This window comes from Artemia franciscana, chromosome 3 (genome assembly GCF_032884065.1).
Source record: "Artemia franciscana chromosome 3, ASM3288406v1, whole genome shotgun sequence".
Classification (NCBI taxonomy): Eukaryota; Metazoa; Arthropoda; class Branchiopoda; order Anostraca; family Artemiidae; genus Artemia; species Artemia franciscana.
In genome coordinates this window covers 54623324-54625229 of record NC_088865.1, presented here as the reverse complement: position 1 = coordinate 54625229, position 1906 = coordinate 54623324, and the positions used below count along the sequence as shown (strand labels likewise).

At 33.4% G+C, this 1906-nt stretch overlaps 1 protein-coding gene across 1 annotated transcript in view; it reads left to right on the top strand.

Moving 5' to 3' along the window:
* The window catches only part of LOC136025428 (hematopoietic prostaglandin D synthase-like), a gene marked incomplete in the record, with an annotated part of 28731 nt that extends 26825 nt beyond the window's left edge, over window positions 1–1906 (top strand). The window contains 1 exon segment of the mRNA XM_065701457.1: window positions 1690–1906. Coding sequence (XP_065557529.1) covers window positions 1690–1857 — 168 coding nt within the window.

The window sequence follows — 1906 nt, the reverse complement described above, 5'->3', positions numbered from 1 at the left end:
AAAAATTCCAATAGTTCTAGAGTGATGGAGAATTTGAACAGATTGAAACCGATCTAGATCAAAATGGGGCTTCCGCTCTCACGAAATAATTAAAACTATTTAGTTAGATTTGTCAATGCATTGCTCTAAGTGTTAAAATTCTGTTAATGCATAAAAACTTTTACACCTTCAAAGGAAAGGCAAGCCTTTCTAAGCTGTTTGTCGCCATATGTTTTTAGCTTATTAGCATATAAAGGTCTCACATTAATTATTGAATTTTAAATTTTAATTTGACACGGAGTTATTATATTTTAATTATTCGTGAGAGCGGTAGCCCCATTTTGATCTAGATCGGTTTCAATCTGTTCAAATTCTCCATCACTCTAGAACTATTGGAATTTTTTTGATCTAATTTTTAACTGGTACAACTTCAGATTGACTATTTCCTCTCAATTTATTAACTTGCCAGTACAGCATTTTACTATTATTCCGTCTGGCCTCATCTTTCAGATTTTCGGCAATTTCATTCATGGCCTCCACTTTACTTTTCCTTAATTCAGATTTATGCTTTCTCTGCTTTCTTTGCATTCTTCTTATTTTCATATAATCTATCACTCAAATAATCCTTGTACAGGCCCGTCCTCCTTTCTATCAGGCATACAGCATTTTCACTAATATTCCTAGTTGCGTTCCTAAGTTTCTTCTTTAAGACACTATCAGCGACTTCAAATGCTATTTTCCTAAAATTATTCCACAGATGTTTAACATGGTATCAATTCTTCTAGTCTTCAGCTTACAATAACCTAATCAATAAGGATAGCTGTCTTATCATCATATAAATATCATGTTAACTTATTGGCCATTGTATGACTAATTACTATATCACTTATAACAAGATTGGTATACCTAAAAAATTGCAGCAGTCTTAAATCATTATGCTTTCTTTTCCTGCACCAAATTTACCTGGGATAGCATACCATCTATCCCTATCCTCTCGAGCTGAGCGTTAGAATCTCTTAATGAGAACACCAGACTTCTAGCTGAGGCTATGTCTATTTGCTCCAGTAAATTCATGTAAACTAGAATTCCATCTATCTCTATTTCCAATGATCTGGTCACTAAAATCCCTTAATGAAAATATGATATTTTAAGAATGCGATTAAGCCGGCTCAGAGCCGCATAGCAAGAGGTACCTGGGACTTCCAGTTGAATGAAGGCTCTGTACAATCCTGGGCATATCTTGAGCACAACATGATTTTCTACTCTTAGCGATGCTCTTCTACCAACAAGTCAAAATCCTGCAAAGACAAGCTCAAGCCTATATTCTCAGAATTTTTATATATTAAGGCCTACATGTATTATGCAACTACGAGGTAACGGTACAAAACTTTGTTATTGCAATTTTTTTGTGATTTAGCCTATCTAGTTTTTAGCCTGTTGTAGTTGTTTTCCAAAAACGACAAAAACTTCGGAATCATCATGGAATTTAGCTTTAAAGCCTGTTTATAACCTAGTCTTAGGGGTTAGACACTTTGGGTTAAAGTCTTGTCAAGAATTCAGATCATTTAGGCTCAAAAACTAGAATTTAGCATATAACTTCAGCTCCAGCTGAATTTCTCTTGGAATTTAAATATTTTGAATTTCTACTAAAGCGTCATTTTAAATCCAATAAACTAGGAAGGAACTTTAATAATCATTGTTTTTTTTCAGATTTCCTGGATTGATTTTCTGTTTTTCTCGTCAACAGAATATTTCATCGCTGTATTTGGAAAAGAGCCCTTTGCTAAATACACCCATCAAAAGGCACTATTCAAGAAGATCAAAGAAATACCTCAAATAGCTACTTATCTCACTACCAGAAAGGAAACTATTTTATAAGAGCTTGATTATTTCTTTAAAATATGAATACAAACAATTTTGTTAACTA